At 71.5% G+C, this 24,896-nt stretch overlaps 2 protein-coding genes across 11 annotated transcripts in view; both read right to left on the reverse strand.

Annotated features, from left to right (window-relative positions):
* Positions 1-4,764, reverse strand: part of HTRA3 (HtrA serine peptidase 3) — a 118,625-nt gene extending 113,861 nt beyond the window's left edge. The window contains exon 1 of one of the 4 annotated variants that reach the window (XM_070067993.1): positions 4,221-4,737. In XM_070067993.1, the coding sequence (XP_069924094.1) occupies positions 4,221-4,608 (388 nt within the window). In that variant the 5' untranslated portion in view covers positions 4,609-4,737. Of the gene's footprint in view, positions 1-4,220 lie in introns of all 4 variants that reach the window. The other 3 variants (XM_070067990.1, XM_070067991.1, XM_070067992.1) reach the window with 3 other exon arrangements.
* Positions 4,765-10,527: 5,763 nt separating this feature from the next.
* The window catches only part of SH3TC1 (SH3 domain and tetratricopeptide repeats 1), a 32,645-nt gene continuing 18,276 nt past the window's right edge, over positions 10,528-24,896 (reverse strand). For 6 of the 7 annotated variants that reach the window (XM_070067996.1, XM_070067997.1, XM_070067994.1 and 3 more), the window contains exons 7-18: positions 24,509-24,716; positions 23,585-23,661; positions 22,924-23,119; positions 21,683-21,816; positions 20,312-20,353; positions 18,343-19,998; positions 16,518-16,698; positions 14,508-14,658; positions 13,398-13,520; positions 12,895-13,045; positions 12,266-12,462; positions 10,528-10,834 (exon numbers count right to left, since the gene is read on the reverse strand). In XM_070067996.1, coding sequence (XP_069924097.1) covers positions 10,625-10,834; positions 12,266-12,462; positions 12,895-13,045; positions 13,398-13,520; positions 14,508-14,658; positions 16,518-16,698; positions 18,343-19,998; positions 20,312-20,353; positions 21,683-21,816; positions 22,924-23,119; positions 23,585-23,661; positions 24,509-24,716 — 3,326 coding nt within the window. In that variant the 3' untranslated portion in view covers positions 10,528-10,624. The remainder of the gene's footprint in view (positions 10,835-12,265; positions 12,463-12,894; positions 13,046-13,397; positions 13,521-14,507; positions 14,659-16,517; positions 16,699-18,342; positions 19,999-20,311; positions 20,354-21,682; positions 21,817-22,923; positions 23,120-23,584; positions 23,662-24,508; positions 24,717-24,896) is intronic. The other variant, XM_070067995.1, reaches the window with a different exon arrangement.

Here is a 24,896-nt window from a genome sequence, read left to right on the forward strand (position 1 = left end):
GCCTGGCCCTGGAAGTACTGACTGCCCAGGACACTGAGGCCCGACGCCCCACACAGCCGCCTTGTACTGCTGCACAGGTTGTGCACTGCACGACTGCAGTGTCAGGGCCAAGGTCGCAGTATGGCCAGCTCCCCCCGGAGCTGTGCAGTGCACAACCCACCCGCCGGCACGCATCACTCCCCCTGGTGCACACCAGGTCGAACCAGGAGGGAGACCCCCTTCCCCTGTAACGCCAAGGCCACTTCTTTATTGTCCTGCCTGTCGCCCAGTGGTCATCTGTGAGCTGGGGACAAGGGAGCCCATGGAGGACCGGGCGTGCCCACCTGCCCACAATGCAGCTGGCTGCTCCCCCACTCTCAGGGCCCCTCCCGGGTCTCACTGGTCCCAGGACGTACCCGAAACTTCCCCTGTTGACAGCGGCCCGGAGTGAGCCGGACCCCCGCCAACAACGCCCGCCCCAGCCCCACCGTGGCTCCCAGATGGGCGGCAGCTGCCGGCCCCCACCCCCGGGCCGCAGGGCAGCCTCTGCCTCCCTGCCGGGGCCACGGCCGCTGGGCTCCGAGCTCTGACCCCGCTGCATTCCCGCAGCCATGCGCCCATTCTCCAGGCCGGGAAGCGAGGCTCGGAGGAGTCGCGGGGACGCCCACGGCACACGGCCAGAGCACACTCACCTGGCTTGTGGCCAACGGGACCAGCCGCCCAGCCGCCCAGCCCCTGGGAGAGCCCTGCCAGCTCGCTGTGCTGTCAGAGGCTAGGCAGGCTCTGCACCACCCACGGCACAGCCTCCTCTTCCAGGAAGCCCTCCCTGCCTGGCTGGGTGCGGTCAGCTGATCTGGGCTCAGGGTCCTCCTCGGCTTTTACGCCACGCAGGGCGCTTCTGGTAAACTCTCCCAGAGACCCAGCAAGGAGGGCCACAGCGTCATCCCTGTCCCACAGCTGAGAAGCCCAAGGGGCTCGTCCTGGGCACGCGGCCGCGCTGTGACTCAGCCCGAGTGCTGGACGCGAGGAGCGGAACCGGGTCCGCCCAGGCTCTGGCCGGCACGTGCCAGCCCGGCAGGCTGCGCACTGCACAACTCCAGGGCGCTGTGGCCCCCGGCACACGCGCACACGACCTGGCCACCCCTGCCGCACAGAGGCGGGTTCTCAGCCACGTATTCCGTGGTGCCCTCAAACAAGGTGGGGCCCCTTCCTCAGGGTGTCCGGGGCCGCCCGGTGCAGGGAGCGGGGCAGGAGAAACCCAGAGCTCAGGGCAGAGCGGCCCGTGGTGCCCGGCACAGCTCAGGACGGGGACACGCAGACCCAGGCGGCGCCAGCTGAGCCCAGAGCAACCTGGAGGGAGGCGGGCAGAGCCGGGTCCCCCACGCGGGGAACGCACAGCCAGGCTGCCCGCGCCAGCCTCACACGGCTCACAGCCCGGCCAGCGGGGCCAGCCCCTGCCCCTCTCACCCCGGGGGCTCCCAGACTTGGACCTGAAGCCCGGGCTGGGCCGTGGTCAGGGTCTGCTTCCCGCCGGGCAGCGGGGAGGGCAGCCGGGCAGCCGCTGGGCCCAGGCTCCTCTGCCCTGGGCTCCGGACACCCGGTGGCCGGGCTGGGCTCTGGGCGGGCAGGGCTGCGGCTGGGGGCTGTGGCAGGGCTGGCAGGGAGAGAGGCAGCGTCCCTTCCTGCTGAGCCCCGGGTGCCGGACTCCAAGCCGGGCACAGACCCAGCAAGCTGCGAAGAGGATTAGGAGCCGAAGCCAACCAAAAGTCTCCACTAAACACAGCCGGGAGGCACCACCGAACCCAACCGGGGTCGCACAACGCCGCCCCGGGCCCGGCTCCGGCTCCGCGCTCAACCCGATCTCTGCCTACCCTGGCCTATGCGGGGCTCCCAGAGACTCGCAAGGAGGCCGGAGGGCCCAGGACTCGCCCACCGCCGGCCGACCCTCCTCTGTGGTGCCCGGCCTCGTGTGGGCCCCAGCAGGGACAGAACAGATGGGGCCTCTGCCCTGGGGAAGAGGGAAGACAGAGGGAAAGCAGAGACACCAATGATGGACACAGGTGCTGTGAGGGGTCCAGGGGAGACCCCAGGCGAAGGCAAGGGGAGGCCAGGCACAGCGGCCAGGGGAGGCAGTGGACCGAGTAAAGCAGAGGGTGTGGGGGGACACTGGGCAGTGCACAGAGTGTGTGCAAAGGCCCTGGGGTAGCAGGGGGCTGGCGCACTGGCACAGAGAATGAGAAGGCATCGGAGGGCGCTGTGACCCAGGCACGTGTCAGGGAGGGACGGGGCCTGAGTCATCGGGGACGAGGCCGTCGGCGCGTAGAGGCTGGGAGGGGGCAGCTACGCAGGGGAGGGGACAGGGCTGGCCCCTGCGGGGCGCCCTCCCTGCGGAAGCAGCCAGAATGGGCTGTGACCCACGTGCGCTGGCTGTGGCCATCAGTCCGGAAGCTCCGGCCAGGCCCTCAGGAGGGCAGGGCCGGGCGCTGCCGGAGGCTGAGCCTCAGGGCCCTGCTGGAAGCCTGGGCCGGGGCAGCTGTCAAGGTCAACCAGACCTGGGTCGGGCTGGGCCTGGTCACTGCCCCTCCTGGCCTCGGCGGGCACCACTCGGTCCTCCACGCAGCGCGGGGTCCACGTGCGCCCCCTGCCCACACCTGGTGTCCGAGGTCCCTGCACGCCAGGTGACGTCAGCGGGGTGTCCCCAACAGGACGGAAAGGCAGGCAGCTGGCCAAGGCCAGATCCGAGGTCACGGCCGCCTGGACTGCGCCCGGCGCCCCCTCTCCAGCCTCCGCTCCCATCTCCCTGGCACCAGCAGCTGCTCTTGGGACCTGTGCCTCGGCCTCTGCCCTGCCCGGCCCCCCTCCGGCCTCCCCATGTTCGCGTGGGGGACCCTCCCACCTTCCACCGCTCAGCTGCCCCCCTGTGGGAGTGGCCGGACACCGATCCGGCGGCAGCGGCGGCACTGGCAGCAGTACACAGCGCCACCCATCGGCCGGGTCTCCTCTTCCTCCCTAGAGGGCACCCGTGGGGCGCAGGGGGTCTCAACGGGGGCAGGGCCCGCCCCCAGGACTGGTGGCCCCACGGCTGAGCCCACCGCGCGCCCCGGCTGTGGTTTAAACGCGACGGTTCCTCGCACGCAGAGCTCGCCAGAGGGTGCGCGGAAAGCTAAGTGCACAGGTTTCCGTACCTGCGTTGCCACCAGCTTTGAAAAGACCCCTGGCCCGTCCCCTCCGGAAGTCAGCGGCTGGAGCTCGCTGGCCTGGGTGAGGGCCCCAGGAGGCGGGGCCTCTGGGGAGGGACCGGGAGCCGGAGCTCCTCCCCCTGCGACCTGCCCCACCCTGCTCGCCCTTCTGCCTTCTGCCATGTGAGCACGCCCCCCCACGCCTCACCCGCCGGTGCCCCGATGGGGCCCACCCAGCTCCCAGGCTGTGCCCCAGCAGATTCAAGGGAGCCCACGCCCACGGGCACCACACTCACAGCCACTCACCCATCCCTGCCCCCAGCCCAGCCTGGCGCCGGCCCCGCTCCCAACCAGATCCGCTCCACGCTGCTGCCCTGAGCTGGGCGCAGCTCACGGCGCAGCAAAGCGAGTCCCTCTCCCCGGAAAACGTGTCCTCACCCTTCCCGGCCCAGCCTGGGCACCTCCTCTCCTGCAGGCCTCCCCCGTGCCCCATGACCCGGGCTCCTGAACTCCAGGCAGCTACAGGGTCTGGAGGGCACCACGGGCTGGGACCTGGCACCCAGCCGAAAGCAGGTTCCCAGCTTTGTCCGGTAAGACACAGGCTCAGCGGGGAAGAGAGGACCCCAAGCCTCCCGCAGGTAGGGGGTGCAATCTGGGGTCTGGTGGACAGAGGAATGCCCCAGGCCTCTCCCCTCAACCCAGCCCATCAGCACCTGTCCCAGCAAGCGGAGCCGCGCTAAGAAACCAGTGGCGTTCCCCCACCAGGGGAGAGACGCTGTCACAGGAGGGCGGTGGGCACGGGCGTCAGACAGGGAAGCGTCCCGGCGGCCAGAAGCTGGGGACATCCAGCTGGGGACCCTCGGGGGTTCGGCTGAGCCCTGGCGGCACCTCTGCCGTGCTCAGCCAGCTGGGGGCCGGCTGGCTACCTTGCTGGGCCTCGGCCTCCCCACCTGGAGGGCCGGGACTTGGACAGGCGGCTCCCCCCGGCAGTCCAGTGGCGCCCAGAGTGCGGGCCGGACTCAGGCTCCCCGGGGGCTGGCGGGCGCCCCGTGCCCGGCTTACCCGAGGGGCAGGCGCCCTTCTGCAGCTGGCGCACAGGTGTCTCCGAGAGCTGTAGCGCGCGCCGGCCGGCCGCCTGCAGCGCGCACACGTTGGCGTAGGTGCGCCCGTCCGTGCCGCACACGGGGTGCGCCCAGCGGCAGCGGCACAGGCCGCGCACGCACTCCAGGCTCTCCCCGCACGGCGAGTCGAGGGGGCGGCCGCAGGGCTCGCCCTCGCCCGCGGCGCACACCAGGCAGCAGTTGCAAGGGTCCGGGACGTAGCCGCCGGGGCAGCGCGGGCTCGGGCAGCGGGACACGTCACAGCGCGCGGGGCACGGCGGCGCGGCCGCGGACTCCCGGGCCAGCGCCAGCGCGGCCAGCGCCGCCACGAGCAGCGCCCGCGCCTGCATGGCGGGCGGGAGCGCGCGCGCGCGCGGGGACTCCGGGGCCGGGCGGCGGCTCGGACGGGCGGGCGGGCGGGCGGGCGCAGGGGCTTGCCCGGGCGCGGGGACGTCACAGGCGCCCGCTCCCTCGGCCGAGGGTCTGCGGGCGCCGGGCCCGGCCGAGTTTAAAGGCGACCTCCGCCCGCCCTCGTGGGAAGGGGGCGGCGCGGCCCCTCTGCCGGCCCCGCCCCGCCCCGCTGGCCCCCGCCCGGTCCAGGAAGCCCGGGGCGGGAGTCACGCAGGGGCGTGGGTAGGAGCCCCCAGCACCCCTCCCCCGAGTAAACAAGGCCAGGCTCCACCCCCAGCTCGCGCAGGCTCCGCCCCGCCGCCCCCGCGCCGCCCCTGCGGACCGACTGTGAGGAAGAGGCCCCGGGCGGTCCTCAGCGCCCTCCCGGCCGTCCAGGCTGCGCGCTCCGGCCTCCCCGACACTGGAAGTGGCCGCGGCTCGCATCTCCTTCAAGCTCGTGGCAGGGGCGGGAGCAGCCCTGCCTGACCGCCTGGCATGGCGGGAAGACCCCTGCTCTCCTGGGGGCTGCAGGCTGCCCCCAGGCTGTTCAGGCGCCCCTGGGGAGGGAGGGCCCCTTCGGAGGAGGGCCTGTCCGGGGCCGTGTGCGGGAGCCCCTGCCGCCTGGGAGGCGTGGGAGGCCGCGGTGAGCCTGGGGGCTGCGGGCGCTGACTCCTTGTGCAAAACCCTTCGTGTCCTGAGCGCCTGCGGAGCCCCTCTTGGGGTGGCCGCGGTGACGCAGACCCGCAGGGATCACGCCGCCGGCACTGGGGGTGCTTGGGTTCTGCGCAGCGCCAGCCCCTGGTGCCGGCTGCCGATCTTCGATTTCTGGTCCAATGTTTCGACACCCCGGGGGGTGGAGGAGGACCCCTGGCCCGTGCGGGGGGGGGGATCTGATCCCGGCGTGGGGGGCGCGGTCAGGGAGGTGTCCCTGGGGCAGACAGGAAGGGCAGGGGTGGCGGGGGGAGGCAGTGACTGCAGAGGTGGGGCGGCCAGGGGCTGATGCCCCGGAGACCTCCGGGTGCGCTTGGTTTGTGGCTGTGGCCCAAATGCCAGGGTTGGGGACCTCAGCGGGCTGGGGGCCGGAGCTCCTGCTCCCTGGGGGTGACCCGGGCAGACGCCCAGCCTTCCAGGACAGCACGCCCAGCCTTCCAGGACAGCCGGTCCAGGGCCCAGGCTGCCCGGGGTGCGAGAGATCAGGCTGGGCAGGGCCATGCGCTGTCCGCAGGTCGGGAAAGCGAGTCCGGGGAGGCCCCGGGGTGGCATAGCCCTCTTGTTTCCCGTGGTGAGGCCGGCTGGCTCCTGGGCTCCAGGCCGAGCCGCTGCCCGGCACATGCGCTTCGTCCCAGCCACCAGGAGCACCCAGAGCCTCAGGAAGTAATGGGGCAGGGGGCAGGGTCTGTAGTTGGACTCTGCAGGCCAAGACCACAGCCCAGACCACGCCACCCCCTTCAGCCACCTCACAGGACTTCCCACGCACCTTGCAAAGGGGCCCCGAGCGAGACGCCTGTCTGGTCTGAAGGGTCATTTCTATGCCACCGCTGGACTGCCAACCCCGGGCTGTGAGTGCCGCCAGCCGGAGGCCCAGAGCCCTGCCGCTTAGGAGGGAAGCCTTCCGCAGAGAGCGGGGCCCGTGGCGCCCCCTGCTGCCCCGCCCCTAACTGCCTGTGGCCTCCCAGCTGCCCAACCTGGCCTCTCCTGTGGGCTCTGAGGCCCGGATCCCCCCTGTCGGTGCACTAGGGACCCTGCAGGTGCCTCGACACACCTGCCACACCGCTGTCCCTTCAGCCGGTGCTCCAGCCAGGGAGAGAGCTCAGGTAGCGAAGATGAAGCCATCGCGCCGCCTTTCACACGGAATCCCCTGCGGAAACCCCGAAGGCTCTCGACAAACAGACACGGCATTCTGCACAGGCTGGACACGCGCCGGCAGGGCCGGGGCTGGGCCGGGGTCTGCCTCCCCCCACCACGGTCGGGTGCTAATGGATCTGGGCGGCTCCAGGACTGGGCCAGGGTCTGCTCCCCCACCACCCGCGGTCGGGTGCCAGTGGCTCCAGGCGGGGCTGGGGCTGGGCCGGGGTCTGTCCCCCACCCGAGTGGCTCCCGGCGGGCTCTGCCCTGGCTTCTGCCCCGCCCTGGATGAGGTCACAGCTGACACCACTTGGGGGGGCCCTCGCCCAGCGTCCCGACCACACCTCGCTGCGGTCAGCCTAGGCGGCCTGGGGACTGGGAGGGTGGGCCCTGCCAGGGCTGGGTCAAGGGGCATTGCCGTCGGCAGCCCCCTCCCCTGGGCACTCCCCGCACTGGGCACGAGTGCTTCACACCCTGGCTCGGCCCCAGCCTCCCCCGCATGCCCGCTGGCCCCCTGCCCATGAGGGGGAGGGGAGAGGCACGGAGCAGCCTCAGCCGCTGGGGCTCTTCACGGGAGGTGGGCGCGACAGGTGAGGTGGCCAAGGCACCGTGGAGTGAGCTGTCCAAGGCCACACAGCCTGCGCAAGGCAGAGGTGGGGTTTGGACCCAGCACGTGTGGGCCCGGGCTGGCCCACTGCCGTGTCTCTGGGCATCCACGTGGTGCGCTGGGGGCTGTGCAGGGGCTGCCTGGGGAAGAACTGCCCCTGGCGGGTGGCATCGGCAAGGGGCTGCCAGCGGGCGCGCTGGGAAGGCGGGCACCTGAGCGTGGGTGCTGGGTGCACAGTGCTGGGGAGGCGGGCATCTGAGCGTGGGTGCTGGGTGCACAGTCCTGGGAAGGCGGGCATCTGAGTGTGGGTGCTGGGTGCACAGTCCTGGGAAGGCGGGCATCTGAGCGTGGGTGCTGGGTGCACAGTCCTGGGCCGCCCTTGGCCTTGGCGAGCAGCTCCTGCAGCTTGGAGCCTGGGAGGCAGGGGTGGGAGGGGCCGAGCCTGGCTGAGGAACGCAGCCCCTGGCTCCCCAGGCGGGGACCCCAGTAGCTGCAGGACCGCGGCTGGGGACACCACCCCCTGGCCATGTGAGGGCACCCGCCAGCCCAGGGAGGGGCCGGGGAGCAGGCTGCAGGGCTGCGGGGGCCTCTGTTCACACCTGCAGGGACAGGGAGCTCAGTGCCCACAGCAGCCCTGTCCGCGGTTAGCTCAACTCTGCTCCCAGCCTCGGAAACTGCTGCACCCCCGAGGCCTCCGAGAACCGGCGCCCCCTCCCCTGCGGAGGGGCCCGTGGACGCCGGAGGCTGGGCCTCGGTGTGACCTCGAGCCTCGGAGGTCCAGAGCATGGGGGTGTCCGTGGAGGGGGCCACGGGGCAGGGACTCCGGGCTCCCGGCCGACAGCCAGCACGGGGACCCACAGCTCAGTCCGTAACCCGCAGAGAACCCTGCTCCGCTCCGGGAGACCCGGGGCTGTTCCCGCGGGGATGCGGCAGCTGGCACCCAGATCCCGGCCTGGGAGGGCCCCGGGCAGAGGACACAGCCCCACCGGCCGGCCCAGCCACGGGCGCTGGGAGGAGTCTGCAGGCACGCGGCTTGGCCCCCAAAAGGCATCGTATCTCACAGGTGAAGAAGACGAGGCACAGAGAGGTTCGTCGCTTCCCCGACGCCACACGGCAAGTGATGCAGAGCCGGACTGGAAGCCAGGCAGGGGCACTGGTGCCGAGAGCAGCAGCCCTGGCTCGCAGGGGGACCTGAGCCGGTCGGAGCCCTGCGGCCGGGGCCATCTTTGCCTCGCTGCAGGACAGAGGTGTTTGGCTTCGGCCCTGGCGGGAGGAGACGGACGGGAGGCTCCCCTGGCCCGCCTGCCCTGCGCAGCCCTGGGGACGGCACAGCTGTCCGGGTGGCTGCTGGGCCGCGTCCCCTGTTTGAGGAGCCGCCAGCCGTCTGCATCCGAGGGGTGGCTCAGTGGCCTCGGGTCACTGTGGCCCCCAGGGAGTCAGGAAAAGGAAAACTGGTGGGGAGCCCCCTGCGGGGGCGGGGTCCAGGGGTCTGGGGGCCGACAGTGCCCAAGGTGGGGCGCTGCCATGCAAAGGGAGGAGGGGGCCGCCTGAGGGCCCCGGTGGGGTGCAGGTGCGCCCAGCCGCCCTGCCGTGGTGCCAAGGCCACGCTCTTCCCCCGGCACTCCCCCAGCTCCGGGCCCGGCTGCTCCGGAGGCACAGGAAGAAGGCTGGGCTCCCCCCACCCCCGGGGGGGGGCTGGCAGCTTGGTGTCACCCGGCCCCTCCCCCCTCCTCCTCCTGTCCCGTCTCCCTCCCTCCTCGCCATTGCGCTCCTCCGCTGATCTCAACCCGGGGGAGCCCCGAGCCCCCCTTTGCTTCCTGCCTCAGCTGTGTGCCCGGTGCCTTGTGAGGGTCACACCGGCACCCCCCCATCAGTGGCCGCAGCCAGGCCTCGGGGGGAGGCAGGACAGACCTGTGGCCCTGGACCCTCCGCTCGGGGGCCACCAGCCCTGCAGGCCTGTGCTGAGAGGCGGGGACAGGGTCACATGGGCCGCAAGTGGGGCCTGGGGTCCCTCCCAGGGAGGCGGGGGGTGGAGCTCCCACAAGGGGCTGGGCGGGGCGGGGAAGGGGCAGAGGCGGGGCATGGGCAGGATGGGGCGGGCATGGGCGGAAGAGGGGCGAGGCTGCCCTGGGCTGGACGCGGCTCCAGGGTGGGCTTCTCTTCCCAGGCCCAGCAGGGGCATCAGCCACGCCACCTACCCCCCACCCCAGCCAGCAGGCCCTGGAGGTCCCAGCCCCGGGGCACGCTCCAAGGGGTCCCCGGAACAGAGGCACTGGGGCCACCCCAAGGTGACCCTTCCGTGGCAGAGGGGCTGGGGCCGTGTGCAGGCTCCAGGGAGCGCTTGGCACTTGCCCCAGATGGCGGAGGGAGCGAGTGGCACCGCGGAGTCAGGGCCTGGGGCTCAGCACACCGGCCACCACCCGGCCCCGCTCCTGTGTGCGTCCTCGTCCCCCAGGGGCTGGAGGGGACACGGGGACAGCGTAGTGATGAGCTGCCCTCGGGGAGGTGGGGCCCAGGGACACCCAGGGTGGACAGTCACACGTGTGCCCATCTGCATTCAGCCGGGGGCGAGCGGCGGCCACTGTGCACCGTGGCCGCGACGCTGACCTGGCCACGTGGGGCCCCAGTGGCCACAAGGTGCCCTGTGTGCTGCCCAGATGGTGGCCAGCGGTGGCCCTGTCCAGCTGGGGGACCTCACGGCTGCTCACCAGGGCGGTGCTCCGTAGGCTCTCGCCGGCGAGCGAATGAGCAATCGGCGACCCGTGCTGGGGGAACGGCTGCTCCGTCCTGGGCCCAGCAATGTCACCTGAGGAACCACGGCCAGGCCCCCAGGCGAGGGCTGCCCGGCGAGGGCCTGGCCCAGCTCAGGCCGCCCTGGCCTCCTCGCCTGTCTCCCCACCTCCTGGGACTTCCCTGAGGCCTGGGCCGCCCACCCCCGCAGGTCAGCAGGCACCTGCGGGAGACCCTGGGGCTGAACCCACTCCCGGACCTGGAGGCTGGTGTTGGCCACCCACGCGGTGCCCGCGGGGCAGGGGCCTGAGTGCGCCGAGTCCCCGCTGCTCAGCCTCCGTGCGTCCAGCGCGGTCACCCCCACATCCCGGGTGCCTCCTGGCTCCCCAAAGCTGCCCAGCGACACACCAACTTGGGCAGAGCCGGCTCTGCGCGGCTCTCTGCTGCCCCCTGGTGGCAACGCTCCGGGGCTGGAGGTGGAACTGGCCTGGTCCAGCCCCGGCCAAAGCACTGGCCCGCGGCCCCTGCAGGAGGGACGGAGAGGCCCTGGAGCCGCCCAGGGGCCCACGGGTGGCTCATGCCGGCGGCACGCTGGCGGCGTGGCGTGCTGTGTGACGTGGACCAGGCCCCTCACCCCTCTGGCACCGCACGGGGGCGGGGGGCAGTGCAGCCCCAGGGACCACGCCTGGAGAGAGAGGGCACTGCAAACCCATTTATTGCTCTTGCACCCCGACTCGGGGCCTCTGCGCCCGGAGCCCCCCAGGCCGGCGGAGCCCGCCCCCTGGCGGCCGCGCTCAGAGCCGGCGCCGGCCCCCGCGGAGGCTCAGCTCGCAGGCGAAGGCCCGCGCCTTCTGGTAGAAGAAGAGCGCCCTCTCGCGGTCGGCCAGCGCGCCGCGGTAGATGGCGGCCAGGCGCGTGCAGATCTTGAGCTGCGCGCTCTTGTTGCCCAGGTCCACGGCGGCCGCCAGCGCCAGCTCGTAGTAGCCGGCCGCGTCGAACGGGTCCTGCAGGGGGCGCAGCGAGGGCCGGGTCGGGATCCGCCGCCCCGCCGCCCCTCCTCCAGGCAGCCCCCCGCCCTTGCCGGACCCCGGCCCGACAGGGAGCTGGGCCGAGCCAGGTGCCCCACCCCAGCCGCCACCCCCACAGGTCGGGGCGCCCCTCCCACCGCAGCCGCTCCGCACGGGGGTACCCAGGGCCACCCCAAGATCCCTTCCCGCCGCTCCCCCCAAAAGCCCAGGCTTCCCTGCGAGACCCCGGGGAGAAAACCAAAGTGAGTGACAGCTCCCGACTGGGGCTCGCGGCCGGTCCTGCGGCACCCCTGCCCCGTGCTGGGGGCCTGAGGGAAACCAGGGGCCGTGTGCAGGGGCCAGCACTCAGCCTGGGGTAGGATGGGAGGGCTTCCAGGAGGAGGGGGCTTCCCCACTGAACAGGAAGGAGCTAGCGTGCACACGCGTGGTTGTGCATATGCAGGGGTGTGCCTGTGTCCACAGGTGTGGCTGTGCGTGTGTGCACACGGGGTGTTCATGCCTGTGTGTGCGTGTGTGGGGGCGCACGTGTGTGCATGTGGCTATGCACGTGTGAACGCGTGTGGCTCCGCCCCACTCCACAGCTCGCTCACTCGGCCCTGGTGCACTACGCCCCTCAGGCCTCCTCCTCCCCAGCGCCCCACGCTGGCTGCTGTGTCCTGGGCAGGGGCCACGGCGGGTCCCCAGGGAGCTCCCCCGCTCTGCTCCGTAACCGGACACCCGGCCTGGGACCCTGGCCTCCGGCTCCTCCCGGGCCCTCTCCTTCCCCCTGGGTGGGCAGCAGAGGGCAGCGGCCGTGACCGTGCAGAGATAAAGGCCCCTTCTCGGAGGCCTCTCCCGGGGTCCCAGGTGGGCGAGCCCCCCGCACGTGGGCACCAGCCGGCCGCACACAGCCGCAGGCCGCAGGCACACTGCTGACCACCAGGTGGCGCCCGCGCACAGCCAGCAGGAGCGCCCGAGACGCAGGTGCGGTGCTGGGCCCGGCCTGGGGTGCGAGGTGGGGGGCACCTGCCAGGGGAGGGGGGGGCCCGCAGAGCAGACACCCGAGGGGCCTCATCGGCAGGTGCTCGGCTCTGCACTGGGAGACGCAAAAGCTTTCCCGGGGCCCCACCGGGGAGGACTCAGCCGGGTGCACGGCCTCCCGGGGTCACTGCCCGCCCGCCCGGGGGGCCAGACGTGAGGGTGTCCAGGGATGGCTCAGAGCATCTGGGGCCCGGCAGGCTTCCCGGAAGAGGTGCCGGGATTGGGGTTGCCTCGTGGGGGGGTGTCTCGGGCTGACGGCGACCCTCCCCCACTGTCCACCCACTTTCTCTCCCTTCCAGCCCCGTTCTCCTACTTGACTGCAGAGACACTTTGCAGTCGCCTCCTCCGGGAAGGCCCCCTGCCTGCCTCCCTGCGGCCGGGCCCCACCTTGAGGTGGTGCAGGATGAGGTCGCCGAGCGCCAGGTACACCTTCACGTAGTACAGCGTCTCCTCGTCGAACTGCAGCGGGGAACTGCACAGCGACAGCGCCTTCAGGTAGAAGTGCTCGGCCAGCTCGGCCCGGCCCAGCCGCTGGTGCAGCGCCGCCAGCCGGTGGTGCGCCACCCGCTCGTTGAGCCGGTCCCCTGCGGGCGCAGCGCGGGCGTGAGGCAGGCACCCCGCACCGGCCCGGCCCTCGGCCGCCCCGTCCTGTCCCGAGACCCCCCTCCCGGGGGCCTGCGCCCGGCTGCCCAGCCCCAGCCTGTGTGCGGCCGCCTGGACTCCCGCAGCATGCGCAGCCGCCCGGGCCCTCCCTGGGTGCGTCAGGTCGTGGGCAGAGCCCTCCGCCCACCCGCGCCCCGGCCGCCCCCACAGCCGGGTGCTCCCAGGGAGCACCGACCCTGCTACGCCTGCGGGGCCAGCGCAGCCCCGGCCAGAGGGGGGCCTGTGGGGGGACGGCCTGCCCTCGGCAGGTGTGGAAAGTCCGAAGGGGAGCCGGCCGGGCACCCTGCCGAGTGCAGCTGCTGGGACCTGGGGCGGGGGCGGGGACGGGGCCGGGGGCGGGGGCGGGGGCTCACCCAGGGCGATGCTGAGGGTCAGGGCCGTGTGGGCGAACTCCAGGCCCTCCTGGGGCGTGTCCAGCGCGGCCAGCAGTGCCGCCAGCTTATTGCACAGACGCAGCTCCGCCTCCCGGTTCCCCGTGGTCACGGCCAGGGGCAGTGCCCGGTCCTGCCCACAGCGGAGGGGGCGGGGCTAGTCAGGCCTCCAGCAGCACCTGCCAGTCAGCGCCTCCCCTGCACACACGGGCATGCACACTCGCTCACGCCGGGAGGCCCGTGGCCCTGGAGGACTGGCCTGTGGCAGCTCCCAGGGGTGACCTGGGGAGACCCCGGTCTGGGGAAGGGAGGAGCCAGCGCCCCCCCGCCATGTGCTGTGTCCCTGGCCCGGGCCGGAGCCACTCCGAGCCCAGGGCGTGGGTCTCCCACCAGCCCAGGCAAACCCCCCGAAGCCGATCCTGGGTGTGGGCTGGCGCCCGTCCGGGGCATCTGAGACCCCCCGCCCCCGCCCCCGCCCCGCTCACCCGGTAGAAGGACACGGCCTTGTCCCGCTCCCAGGTCCCGTTGAAGAAGATGTCTCCGGCCGCCTCGAACAGCTGCAGCCCCAGCTGCGGGTCCCCCGTGTACAGGGCCGCGTTCTGCGCCACCTGCGGGAGGCGGAGCTCCCTGAGACCCTCCCCCACCCTGGCAGCCCGGTGGGAGCCCCTCCCCCACGGTGGGAGCCACTGGCCCGATTTAGCGCGGCGCAGTGCGGGGACTGCAGCCACACGGGGGCCGGGAGCCCCTGCCACTGTGGGACACGGCCCCCCCACCCTGGGCTGCAGCCACCCCGAGCTGCCCACGTGCACCCGTCCCCCACCACGGCACAGGCCGCCCGTTTCCCTGCTGGTGCTCAGCACCCCCCCCCCCCGCCCACCTGTGCTCAGTCCCCAGAGCGAGCCAGGCCGCCCCCACCTGCCGGCAGGCACACCCTCCCACAACTCAACCCCACTCCGAGCCCCCAGCCCAGGGGAGCCCCCTCTCCCGCCGCGCCCTGCGCCCCCACCACCCTGCTTCCCTCCCCACCACGAACGCCTGACCCCTTGCCTGGGGTCTGCACTGCCGGCTCTCAAACCAAAACCCCCCAGGGCTCCTGGGACCCCGGGAGAGGTCTGCGAAGCCGTGTGCTGCTCACACCTCTGACCGCTGCAGAGGGGCGGCGTTCGCGCACTTATTGGGCGCTTGCTGTGTACCTACACCTCTGCCCCCAGCGGGCTCTGATCACTGTGAAAGGTGCTGGGTGCTGGGAGACCGTGAGGGAATCGGGGGGTGGGTGGGTGGATGGATGGGGGGGGTAGGTGACGCACGGACGGACAGATGGGTGGGTGGGTAGATAGTGGGTGGACAGATGGACGCATGGGTGGATGGATGGATGGAGAGATAGGTGGGTGACGCACGGACAGGTGGTGGGTGGTGGGTAGGTGGTGGACAGATGGGCAGGTAGTGGGTGGGTGGATGGACAGATGGACAGGTGGGGATGTGGATGGATGGACAGGTGGGTGGGCAGGTGGTGGACAGGGTGTGGATGGGTGGGTGATGGATGGACGCACGGACGGGCGGGCAGGCTGGGAGGAAGCCGGGAGACGCGCCCGCACCTGGATGTACAGGTCGACCAGCTCGCTCTGCCGCAGGACGTAGTAGATCTTGCCGGCCTGCAGCCACGCGTGCGCCTCTTTCTCCTTCTTCTGCAGGTCGATGAAGATGCCCAGGCTGCGCTTGGTGTAGTCCAGGGCGGACCTGTAGGCGCTGGAGCGGGTGCGTCAGGACGGGCGCCCCCAGGCGGGGACACGTGGGCCTGGGAGGGACCCTCCGCCCTGGCTGCCCGGAAGCCAGGGGGAGCACACAGGGCTGCGCACGGAGGCGACGGAGGCGGGGCTTCCTGTCTCCCCACCCCCAGATGACGGAGGCGGGGCTTCCTGTCTCCCCACCCCCAGATGACAGAGGCGGGGCTTCCTGTCTTCCCACCCCCAGATGACGGAGGCGGGGCTTCCTGTCTCCCCACCCCCAGATGACGGAGGCGGGACTTCCTGTCTCCCCACCCCCAGATGACAGAGGCGAGGCTTCCTGTCTCCCCACCCCCAGATGACGGAGGCGGGGCTTCCTGTCTCCCCACCCCCAGATGACGGAGGCGGGGCTTCCTGTCTCCCCACCCCCAGATGACAGAGGCGAGGCTTCCTGTCTCCCCACCCCCAGATGACGGAGGCGGGGCTTCCTGTCTCCCCACCCCCCCCGATGACAGAGGCGGGGCTTCCTGTCTTCCCACCCCCAGATGACGGAGGCGGGGCTTCCTGTCTCCCCACCCCCAGATGACAGAGGCGAGGCTTCCTGTCTCCCCACCCCCAGATGACGGAGGCGGGGCTTCCTGTCTCCCCACCCCCAGATGACGGAGGTGGGGCTTCCTGTCTCCCCACCCCCAGATGACAGAGGCGGGGCTTCCTGTCTTCCCACCCTCAGATGACAGAGGTGGGGCTTCCTGTCCTCCCACCCTCAGACGATGGAGGCGGGGCTTCCTGTCTCCCCATCCCCATATGATGGAGGCGGGGCTTCCTGTCTCCCCACCCCCAGATGACAGAGGCGGGACTTCCTGTCTCCCCACCCCCAGATGACGGAGGCGGGGCTTCCTGTCTCCCCACCCTCAGATGACAGAGGTGGGGCTTCCTGTCCTCCCACCCTCAGACGACGGAGGCGGGGCTTCCTGTCTCCCCATCCCCATATGATGGAGGCGGGGCTTCCTGTCTCCCCACCCCCAGATGACGGAGGCGGGACTTCCTGTCTCCCCATCCCCAGATGACGGAGGCGGGGCTTCCTGCCTCCCCATCCCCAGATGACAGAGGCGGGGCTTCCTGCCTCCCCACCCCCAGATGTCAGAGGCGGGGCTTCCTGCCTCCCCACCCCCAGATGACAGAGGCGGGGCTTCCTGTCTCCCCACCCCCAGATGACGGAGGTGGGGCTTCTGTCTCCCCACCCCCAGATGACAGAGGTGGGACTTCCTGTCTCCCCACCCCCAGATGACGGAGGCGGGGCTTCCTGTCTCCCCCGACCCCGGCCTGTGTCTCCTCCAGGTGTGCCCACAGCTGTCAGCAGCTGTCAGCCTGGGGCATGAGCTCCCGCATCTGCACCTGCAGCCTGGGGTGGGGCCTGAGAGGGAGCATGGCCACTCCCAGGTGGTGGCGGGGCACCGTCCTGGTGCACGGGCCCATTGCTCCTGCCGGGACACCGAGGCCAAGCACCGAGGTGGGCACCTGGGCTCACTCCGGGGCGGGCGCCACCGCAGTGGTTTCACAGGGCCCCGTGGGCCAGGCACGGAGCTGGGTGTGGGCCTTCCTGGGGAGCGAGAGGGACCAGCTGGACACAGGCGGCCACGGTTACCAGGGCTGGGGCTCATGCAAGGGCCCAGCTTCTGGGCGGGCAGAGGTCAGCTGACAGGGCCGTGGGAGCAGCAAGAGGGGACAAGACAGCCGCAGCGGGGTGACTGGAGACAGGGTGCACTCCTGGCTGGGCGCTGCTGACACTCAGGAGCCCAGTGTGGTCCCCGAGGAGTGGGCAGCCTGGGACCGCCCCAGCCCCCTCTGAACCCCCCCACATACACACGGCGCCAGCCTCACCGCTCGGTGCCCAGCGCCAGGTAGAGCCTGCTGATGGTCTCCAGTAGCTGCCCCTCCAGCACCTTGTCGGCCGCCCTGCGGGCCAGCGCGAGCTGGAACTCGTGGTAGACGACGCACTGGGCTTCGCGGGGCGCCACGCTGCTGTAGAAGTGACACAGGTGCTGCACCGCCCGCAGCTGGCCTGCAGGGGGCACACGGGGCAGGGGTCACCCTCGCGGCCCCTTCCACACCGCACACCGGCCAGTCTGGCAGCCGCAGGGCTGGGGTCCTGGCCGGGAGCTCCCAGCACCCGGAGACCCTGCTTCTGCCTCCGCGTGCTGAGCCCAGCGCCACGCTGCCTGGAGCCCACGCGTGTCCTGTGGGCCATTCGGCCCCGGCATTCCCACGCCTGTGCAGCTTCCTCACGGGGGCCGGGAACGGAGGTCAACCGGGAAGCAGAGGACCACGGCACCATCAGCCCACCCGGCCTCGGACGCCCCTAGGACGCCCCAGCGCCGCTGCGGGTGCCCGAGGCGCACCCTCCAAGTTGGCCACTGCGCAAGTCCAGGCACGCGCACCAGGGCCACGGGCATTCGGCCGTCAGCAGCAGCAGCAGACTTGGGAAGTGCACGTGGCGGCAATCAGTGAGCCAAGGACTGGGATGGGGCAGCTAACGCCGTCCTGAGAGGCACATTTATCACCGGAAACGCAGTTCCGTTGAAAAAAAGGAAAAGTGCAAAAAAAAAAAAAATGGGATGCTCCAGCCCAAGACACCAGGGCACGAAGAGTTAGCTGGGGCGACGTGTGGCACAGTGGGCAAAGCCGCCGCCTGCAACACCGGCATCCCTGTGGGCACCGGTTCAAGTCCCGGCTGCGCCACTTCTGAGCCAGCTCCCTGCTATGGCCTGGGAAAGCAGCGGAAGACGCCCGAGTGTTTGGGGCCCTGCACCCTGACGTGGGAGACCTGGAGCAGCTCCTGGCTCCCGGGTTTGGCCTGGCCCTGCCCTGACTCTCAGAGCCATCTGAGAGTGAACCTCCCTCTCTCTGTCTCTCTCTCTGTTTCTCTCTCTCTCTCTGCATCTCCCAGTCTCTAACTCTGACTTTCAAATAAACAACGATTTTGAGAAGAGTTACCTAAACCCCAAGCAAGCAAAAGAAGAAACCGCACAGACCGGGGCGGAGCCAACAGCAGATGCAGGGCCGGGAACCAGTCAGCCCGCAAGCCCGCGAGCCCAGAGCCGGCGTGGGAGGAGAGCGACAAAGCAGACGCGTCTCTGCCCACCGCCACCCAGATCAGAGCGACAAGACGCCAACCCCTGAACTCAGGAACCACACTGAACACCGGGGGCCCCACACAGGGAACCCCACACATGGGGGACCCAGCACACGGGGGACCCACACACGGGGACCCAGCTCATGGGGACCTCACACACGGGGGACTATGATCGGCTGTTGCCAGAGGAAAGGCCAGTTCTTGCCAGGACACTCGGCCCGCGGTGCACAGCATGGGGGGCGTGGAGACCCGGCCCCCAGGTTCCCTGCCCTGCGCCCTGCACCCTCGGGGAGGCCCCGTGGGAGGAGCTGCGGGGTTTCCGGCGGTGGTGGCCGTGGCCCCACTTGCCCACGGTGAGGGACCATCAGTGCACGCCGGGATGTGCTGGTCCCCGGGCGTGGCGGGGTGGGGGGTGGGGCATGGGCACGGCCTGCGGACCCTCAGCGCCCTCGTGGGGGAGCAGCCCCCGGCGTGCTCCGAGCAGTCGGGAGCAAGGGGTTTTCCGCCGGGAGGAACCCGGATGCCGGGAGTGGGAGTGGGGGTGGGGGTGGAGGTAGGGGTGGGGTCACTCACCCTCCAGGTGGTCCGTCTCCACGGCGACCAGGAAGGCCCACTGGTAGTAGCACTTGCCCTGCTGGGCGAGGGCCCGGCCGGTGCACAGGTGGCCCAGCCGCAGGAGCACGTGGGTGAAGTCCTGGCCGCACTCGGCGCCCGGCAGCTGCGCGAAGAGGCGCACGGCCTCCAGGAGGTAGTGCTGGGCCAGCCCGCCGGCCCCCGCCTGCAGGCACAGGGCCCCCAGGTTGGCCAGGACCACGGCCTGGTTCCGCAGCTGGCCCAGCCCGCGGGCAGCACGCAGGGCGCGGTAGAAGCCCTCGGCCGCCTGCCGTGTCCTGCGTGTCCGCTTCAGCGCCACGGCCCCCATGTTGGCGATCACGCCCTCCAGGTCCTCGCCGGCCACGCCCGCGGCCTCCAGGGCCTGCAGGACGTCCAGGGCCCCCGCGCTCTGCCCGTGCAACACGTGCAGCCAGGCCAGGGCCAGCAGCTGGTCCACGACGGCGCGGGCCCCGGCGCAGGCCTCAGCCTCGGCCTCGGCCGCCTGCACCGTGAGGGCGATGGCCGGCCCGTGCTGCCCGTGCTGGCTGTGCAGCCGGGCCAGGCCCGCGCAGAGGCGGCCGCGCAGGGCGCGCCCCGTGTCCGAGGCCGGGCAGGCCAGCGCCTGCCTGAGGTAGGGGGCGAGCTGAGCCGGGAGGCCGCGGGCCGCCCCCCGCGGGGCGTTGTGCAGGACCAGGCCGGCGCTCTGCAGCGAGCCGGCCAGCGAGGCCCGCGTCCGCACGGAGGCCACCTTGGCGCAGCTCAGGGCCAGGTGCGGCAGGCACTTGCGGCTGTAGATGCCGGCCAGCAGCAGGTAGCAGTCCGCCGCCCACGGCGCCCCCGGGGCCCAAGGCAGGAGCAGCAGCCGCTCCAGGAAGGGCACGGCCTCCTCGGGCTGCTTGAGCTGGACGTGGTGCCTGGCCAGCAGGAAGCAGGCCCGCGCCTCGGCCTGCGGGCTCCGGCCCCGCACGGCCCGGCGCAGCGCCCACTGGAGGAGCTCGGGCCCCGCCTCCGTGCCGCACACGTGGCCCGGCGTCCCCAGGAGCAGCGCCGCGGCCTTGGGCACTGTCTGCGTGCACCTCTCCCGGTTCTTCTGCTTTAGGTACACGGCGGCCAGGTTGGCGTACACAGCCGCCACCAGGAAGAGGTCCCCAAAGCGGCCGCCCAGCGCCCCCAGGGCTTCCTCCAAGTACACGCGGGCCTGGGACAGCTTGAGCCGCCGGGCGCACAGCCGGCCCAGGAGGAGGCAGAGCCTGGCCAGGGCCATGGTGAGGCCGGCTTCCTTGGCCGCGCCCCGAGCCTGGGCCAGGCGCGCCGCCAGCTCCTCCTCCTCCTCCACGCCACCTGGCCAGGGCGGGGCCGCGGCGTACAGGCCTCGGAAGCAGGCCGCGTACCCCGGGGCGTTGAGGACCCTCAGCAGCGGGCCCAGGGCCTCGGGGTCGGCCCAGTCGGCCCCAGCGGCCAGGCGGAAGGGGGGCTCCTCGGCACGCGCTGGGCTCACAGCACTGGGCGCTGTCTGGAAGTCCTCGGGCGCTGACTCCTCCGGGCAGCCCTCCTGGGTTTTACAGTGTTCCAGAACATTCTTCACCCTCTGCAGCGTCTCACTTGGCTCAGGGTCCGGACAAGGCGCAGGTGTTTCTGCAGGGCACAGGGAAGCGCTCAGGGCCCGGCTCTGGGCGGTGCGGCCTTTCCAGCTCCTCTGGGTCTCGGAATGGACGCAGGGGTGGCGGGGGCGGGGAGGGGCTTCCCCGGCCTCGTTGGGGTCGGCAGGGGCTGGCAGGCTTGTTGGAAGCGGTGTGGGTCCCCAGGGTCTCTAAGGCAGCGGGGCGGGGGGAGGGGGCTCCTTCAGGCCCTGGCCCACGGCCACACCCAGCAGGGAGCGACATCCTGGCCCGGCACGGCTGCCTCCCGTGAGCCCCTGCGCGCCCCAGGCCGCGTAGGCAGAACCTACCTTCCGCCTCTGGCTGCTCCCACGCGGCGGCGTCGAACCTGTCTGCACAAGGAGGCAGTGGCACGGTCTCCACCTCAGCCCGCGCCACGTGTGGCAGGCGTGGCCTGCAGGGCACCCCAGCTGGGAGACGCAGGGGCCCCGCTGGGCCTGGGGTCAGAGGATGCCCTTCATGCCTGGTCTGCAGCCCACGCAGGCCCCCACCGCCCCTCCGCTCCAGGGCAGGCAGGCCGCCACCCACAGACCTGCAGGGAGCCCACCGGCCCCACCGCATGGCAGGGGTAGGACCCTTCCTTGAGCCCCTGTCTCTGCACCCCAGCTGCTGGGACATCGCAGCTGCAGCCCAGAGAGGGGTCCTGCAGCAGCCCCACCTCGAAGCCTCACAAAGGAGCGCACGGCCCTGCAGCCCTAAGACCACGGGGGGCGGGCCTTGTGGTGGGGGCGGGGTTATGCCGCCCCTTGGAACACTCGCATCCCCTATCAGAGAGCCTGGGCTCAAGTCCCACCCTCACGTCCATCTGTGGCCTGGGAAAGCAGGGAAGATGGCCCAAGCCCTTGGGCCCCTGCACCCACGGGGGAGACCTGGATCAAGCTCCTGGCTCCTGGCGTCAGCCTGGCCCAGCCCTGGCCATTGCGGCCATCTGGGGAGTGACCCAGCAGATGGAAGACCTCGCTCTCTCTCTCTCTCTCTCTCCCCCCATTGCTCTGCTTTTCAAATCAATCAATCAATATCAATCAATCATTTTAAAAATCATACTCATCGAATGCTGGTGGGGAGGAGAGCACGTGACCCCACAGGCAGAAGCAAATGCGTGTGCAGTGACCTATGTTTATCTACATGCACACGCGTGGGCGTGCATGCACACAGATGTTTCATGCGTGTGCACCCGTGGCAATTTTGTTCATGTGTGTGTGAGCGCGCACATTCGTGTGCGTGCAGGCCAGTGTGCACAGGTGGGTCCTGCGGCCGGGGGCACCAGGCTGTCATGTGGTGGGAAGACCCCTAGGCAGGCACCCGGGCAGGGCCCCCCGACGGGACCCCAGGTGTGGGCCACGTGCTGCACCCCCAGCCCCGCAGCTGTCCCCGCAGCCCTCCCGTCCCCGCCCTGCGCCTGGCTGGCCTGCAGGGGGCAGCAGCACCCCACCACTGGGCACCGGGCAGCGCCGCCAGGGCTGGAATTCACAGTGACCGGTGGAGGAGGCGGGGCTGGGGATGGCGGGGAGGCCCAGCCGCGTGCCAGGCCCGGCGGTGGGGTGCGGCACGGCTGGGGGCCCGGCGGGCTCAACGCAGTGCGAAGCCGAGCCGCCGCTCCGGACGCTGCCCCAGAAACTCCCAGGGCGCCAGCCGCGGCCCGGCGGCCGTGCCCCACCTACCCAGGCTGTACGCGGTGCCCACGCCGGCGCCCGCCACGCTGGCCACCAGCCGCCTGGCGTCCTCCGCGGAGAAGCGGCCCTCCTGGCTGAAGAAGGCGCCCTCGTCCTCGCTGAGAAAGGGCGCTGGGCCCACCCTGCGGGAGAAGCCGCCGTCAGCGGGGGCCGCGCCCCCCCCGCCTTGGGGGAGGGGGTCTCCGGGGACCAAGCATGTGCAGAAGCCAGGAGCGCCCTGACCGCCCCTCGGCGGCCACCCTGACGGGACAGTGACGCCACGTGAGCCTGCCTTTCTCGGATGACCCCTCTCGACAGATCCTGCTCACAAGGTGCCCGGCCTGGGGGGGGGGTCTCAGGGAGGGGAGCGAGCTCCTGGGCAGCCCTGGAAGCCCCACCTGCAGCGCCCCTCCACCCCAGCACACACAGCTGCACCCCGACAGGGAGCGGGTGCGTGATGGACATGGGGGGGGGCAGATTCTGCGACGCCAGCGCCCCATGTGGGCGTGGGTTCGAGTCCCGGCTGCTCCACTTCAGACCCAACTCCCTGCTGTGGCCTGGGAAAGCAGTGGAGGAAGGCCCAGGTCCTCGGGGGCCTGCACCCGCGTGGGAGACCCGGAGGAAGCTCCTGGCTCCTGGCTCCTGGCTTTGGATCAGCGCAGCCCTGGCCGTTGCGGCCAATTGAGGAGTGAACCAGCGGATGGAAGACCTCCCTCTCTCTCCCTCTCCCTCTCTCTCCCTCTCTCTCCCTCTCTCTCCCTCTCTCTCCCTCTCCCTCTCTCTCCCTCTCTCTCTCCCTCTCCCTCTCTCTCCCTCTCCCTCTCTCTCCCTCTCCCTCTCTCTCCCTCTCCCTCTCTCTCCCTCTCCCTCTCTCTCTCTCTCCCCTCTCCCTCTCTCTCCCTCTCCCTCTCTCTCTCTCTCCCTCTCTCTCTCTCTCCCCCTCTCCTTCCCTCCCTCTAACTCTGCCTTTCAAATAAATAAATAAATCTTAGACGCCTCCTCAGCGAACACCGCTGAGCGGCGGGGGGTGGGGGGGCTGGGCTGCCCCCGCTGTGAACCCCAGGACGGGGGACTCGGGACCCCAGGTCAGGGAGCACACGTGTGGCTGCCGCGGGCCTGAGCTCGCCCCGCCCCGGCCTGGGGGGGATGGAGAAGCCGGAGCCACGCAGGGCGGCGTCCCGGGTGGTCAGGGGCCCCACGGCAGGGGCGGGGCTGTGAGCTCAGGGTGGGTAGGGGGCGGGGCCACTCACTCGGAGGCGGGGCCCTGCGCGCGGATGAGGCTGCTGGGCACAAAGCCCACCTGGCCCGAGGCCGCGTGCCGGCCCACGCACCAGGGCAGGCCGGGCACCCGGGCGCCCACGATCTCGATGCGGTCACCGGCGCGGAAGCTCAGCTCTTCGGGCCCCGAGGCCTGCCGGTCAGCCAGCGCCGAGGCCGGGCCTGCCGCTGCGGGGAGGGGCCCACGGTCAGCGCCAGGGCCGCCCGACAGCCCGGCTGTGGCCGTGGTGGAGCCGGGCCCCTGAGACGGGCAGAGCCGTGGTGGGCGCAGGCGCAGACGGGAGACGCACCTCCCCCTCGCCTCCCCCACCCCCGGGCTCGGGGCCCAGTTCCCAGGGACAGGAGGCCCCGCCCGCCAGCCCGCCGGACGCAGAGTGGAAAACTCGGTCCCGGGCAGGCCTGCGCCGGGCCCCTGGCCCCCAGCTGGCGCCCGTGGCACGTTCAGTGGCGCGCGGGGTCTCCGAGGCGGCCCCGGAGGGCCGGGCAGTGGCCGGGTGCTTTGGGATGGGGTCGTGGGCTCCGCGCTGTCGGCCCCCAGGCTGGACAGGGTTCCTGTGGCTTGGGGAGGGCTCGGGCAGGCGGGTGCAGAGACCCCCTCCCAGTGCTGGGCCCGCCCCCCGGGGAGACGCTCACCCATCAGCGGGCAGTCGGGGACCACAGGTCCGTCCAGGGCGTCGTCGACGGCGTCCCACGAGGCCCTGAGAGCCCACCTGCAGGTGGGAGAGGGGGCGGCAGTGACCAAGCGTGTCTGCGGCTTGCTCACACCTGCCCAGGGGTGCAGCCCAGGCCTGGTCCTGGGGCACCGCACCCCGTGAGCTGGAGCCCCCAAGTCATCAGTACTGGGGGGCTTGGGGAGACCCAGCCTCGGGCTCACTGCTCCTTGCCGGGTGACCTGGGCACGTGGCCCCTCTCCCGGGGCCTCCACGGGGCTAGGTGATTGACAGCCCCTCCCAAGTGACCTGGGCACATGGCCCCTCTCCCGGGGCCTCCGCTGGGCTAGGTGATTGACAGCCCCTCCTGTCACTGAGGGCAGGACACACGTGCCTCTGACCGCAGCACACAGGGAGGGCACTGCTGACCTCTGGGAGATTCTCCGGAGAACCCTTGGGTGTGCTGTAAGGAGCGCCACACCCACCCCATCACTAACACCGATTCAAGGAAGCAAGTTTCCTTTTTCACCTTGGCTGCCAGGAAGCTCCCAGGCCAGTGTCTGCCCCACCTGCAGCAGTGAGCAGGGAGCCTCTCATGCTCAGGCCCCCTGGTTTTGTCTGCCCTGTGGTTTGATTTGTGCAAGTCCCCGGGTATCTGTGCCCTCCTGTGAGTACACACGTTGGTAGCTCCCTCGAAAGTCTGTGAGAACCGCGGGCCAGGCACTGCTGTGCCGTCCACTCCGGGACGGACCCCGGGTGGCTTTACAGCCGGGAGGCAGCGTGGGGGACCGGGCCAGGCCTGCCGGCACTCACACCACCCTCTCCCCACCCCCACGGCAGGTGTACAGCCCAGGGCCTGGGGCGCACCCCGAGGCCCACACCACGCAGAGCCCAGGCCGGCACCTACTGATGGAACGAACTCAGAGGTTCCGGTGCAGCCGCTGCCTCGTCCGTGGAGGCCGTGCTGGGGTGGGGGCCCCAACAGCCGGCCTCCGGGGCCCCCTCTCCCTGCGGGGCCCCCGAGGCCCGCCTGAGGGGCGGGGGGCCCTTCCCTGGCGCCTGGGGGGTGGTCGTCTCTCTCACACGGCCGTCGGGACAGAGGACAAAGAAGGGGCCTGCAAAGGGACACAGGGGTCACTGGGGGGCACGACCCCCGCTGCCTGCCCTCCCACCAGCTCAGCCCGACTTGCGCGGGGATGCGGACTCAGCCTCGGTTTCCCCCACTGGGCTGTGGGGGTCGGGGGTGACCCTCAGGGTACTTCCGGCTCTGAGTGTGGCCAGCGGGGGGGGGGGCA

This window comes from Oryctolagus cuniculus, chromosome 2 (genome assembly GCF_964237555.1).
Source record: "Oryctolagus cuniculus chromosome 2, mOryCun1.1, whole genome shotgun sequence".
NCBI lineage: Eukaryota > Metazoa > Chordata > Mammalia > Lagomorpha > Leporidae > Oryctolagus > Oryctolagus cuniculus.